This window comes from Nerophis lumbriciformis, linkage group LG16, assembly GCF_033978685.3.
Source record: "Nerophis lumbriciformis linkage group LG16, RoL_Nlum_v2.1, whole genome shotgun sequence".
NCBI lineage: Eukaryota > Metazoa > Chordata > Actinopteri > Syngnathiformes > Syngnathidae > Nerophis > Nerophis lumbriciformis.
The window spans coordinates 19,447,099-19,449,598 of NC_084563.2; the positions used below are offsets into that span (position 1 = coordinate 19,447,099).

General features: G+C 40.4%; 1 protein-coding gene across 6 annotated transcripts in view; it reads right to left on the bottom strand.

Moving 5' to 3' along the window:
* The window catches only part of atp8a1 (ATPase phospholipid transporting 8A1), a 342,299-nt gene that overhangs the window by 91,455 nt on the left and 248,344 nt on the right, over positions 1–2,500 (bottom strand). For all 6 annotated transcript variants that reach the window (XM_072914888.1, XM_061976742.1, XM_061976744.1 and 3 more), the window contains one exon: positions 1,970–2,153. In XM_072914888.1, the coding sequence (XP_072770989.1) occupies positions 1,970–2,153 (184 nt within the window). The remainder of the gene's footprint in view (positions 1–1,969; positions 2,154–2,500) is intronic.

Below are 2,500 nucleotides of genomic sequence, written 5' to 3' on the forward strand. Positions count from 1 at the left end.
CAAAGAGGAATATTGGACGTACAGCCGTTTGGACACAGTACATGTTGAACTGTGTAAACAAAGATGATCCTCAATATGTCCTCAACAGGAGGTATATTCATAATAAATCTATGAAAAAAATTACCAAAAAAAAAAAAAAACGGGAAAAAAAGACACCAAAACGAATCTATGTCATTTGTTTTAATCAATCTCTTAAAGGGGAACTGCTTTTTTTTGGAATCATTATGAGACAAGAAGAAAAAAGTTTTTTTGTTTTTTTTTTGCATTCTAACATGTAAAAATTAGAGATGTCCGATAATGGCTTTTTTGCCGATATTGTCCAACTCTTAATTACCGATTCCGATATATACAGTCGTGGAATGAACACATTATTATGCCTAATTTTGTTGTGATGCCCCGCTGGATGCATTAAACAATGTAACAAGGTTTTTCAAAATAAATCAACTCAAGTTATGGAAAAAAATGCCAACATGGCACTGCCATATTTATTATTGAAGTCACAAAGTGCATTATTTTTTTTAACATGCCTCAAAACAGCAGCTTGGAATTTGGGACATGCTCTCCCTGAGAGAGCATGAGGAGGTTGAGGTGAGCGGGGTTGAAGTGTGTGTGTGTGTGTGGGGGGGGGGGGGGGGTATTTGTTCTGTTGTGTTTATGTTGTGTTACGGTGCGGCTGTTCACCCGAAATGTGTTTGTCATTCTTGTTTGGTGTGGGTTCACAGTGTGGCGCATATTTTTAACAGTGTTAAAGTTGTTTATACGGCCACCCTCAGTGTGACCTGTATGGCTGTTGACCAAGTATGCCTTGCATTCACTTGTGTGTGTGAAATGCCGTAGATATTATGTGACAGGGCCGGCACGCAAAGGCAGTGCCTTTAAGGTTTATTGGCACTCTGTACTTCTCCCTACGTCCGTCTACCACTCCGTACAGCAGCGTTTTAAAAAGTCATACATTTTACTTTTTGAAACTGATACCGATAATTTCCGATATCACATTTTAAAGCATTTATCGGCAAAACAGCATAAAAAAGGCAGTTAACTGGGCTACCTGGGCATAATAACGCGGCCCGCTGGATAATAAAATACAAAATGTATGTGGGATTTACAATATTAACTATGAATGACAAAACACTGAATATTGAGAATATATGAAAGTTGCTCCTCTACTGCACACCACCTCAAATACCAACAAAGATGCAACAAACACGGCGAAACATAAACGCCACAGGATATCACGGTTCTGTAGAACTTTGTTGTAGAAATCTGCCTGTCTGACAGTCGCGATCAGGCTTGTTGCGCTGTAAACAAGCCCCGCCCACTCTGTTCGAGCCCAGTCTGCATGAAGCAAACCATTGGAATCATTTCAACAGTTTGAAATCATTCAGCGGGCTGCGTTGAAATGTTGTTAATGTTTTATCATGCCCAGGTAGTGCGTGCATTAGTGCATTATATTTATATAGCGCTTTTCTCTAGTGACTCAAAGCGCTTTACATAGTGAAACCCAATACCTAAGTTACATTTTTTTTTTAAGCCAGTGTGGGTGGCACTGGGAGCAGGTGGGTAAAGTGGCTTGCCCACGGACACAACGGCAGTGACTTGGTAGGCAGAAGCGGCGATCGAACCTGGAACCCACAAGTTGCTGGCACGGCCACTCTACCAACCGAGCTATAGGTAGCCCCGTTAATGGCCTTTTTTATGCTGTTTTGCAAGACCCGTGTCACGTGACTTCAAACCTGACATCTCATTGGCTGGTTCTGAGACAGGATGGATTGCTTCAGTCTTAATTTACCGGAGGTGAGTCTTACTTTTTGAAGCAACAAACATTTTTTGACACTGAATTTTAAAACACACACGTTTCTATCCCCAAAATTCAGTGTCAAAAGTAAAGACACAAATGAACCTCCATAGACTTGTGTTTGACGCACAAAAACACAATTAGCACCCGTGTGCTAATTGCACTGTGGCCCACCTGAGCAATGGAGTAGTCCGAAGAGTTGGCGGCCTGCAGGCCCTCGTTGCCAGATATGCCCACGCCCACGTGAGCCGTCTGGATCATCCCCACGTCGTTGGCGCCATCGCCGATGGCCAGCGTGATCACCTTCACTTGCTTCTTCACCATTTCCACCACCTCCGACTTCTGGAGAGGAGACACTCTGAAGGAAGAAGACAAAAAAAAGGGAAACAACTGAGTAAAAATAACACTCTTGATATATAAGGTTAAAAGTTCATTTTGTTTGTTGCACCATCAATACATATGTATATACACACACAAACACACACACACACATATATATATACACACATATATATATATACACACATATATATATATATATATACACACACACACACACACACACACACACACACACACACACACACACATACATATCTACATATATATGTATATACATGTATATACATATATAAATATACATATATAGACATACATTTACATACATATATACATACACATATATGTACATATACATACATACAC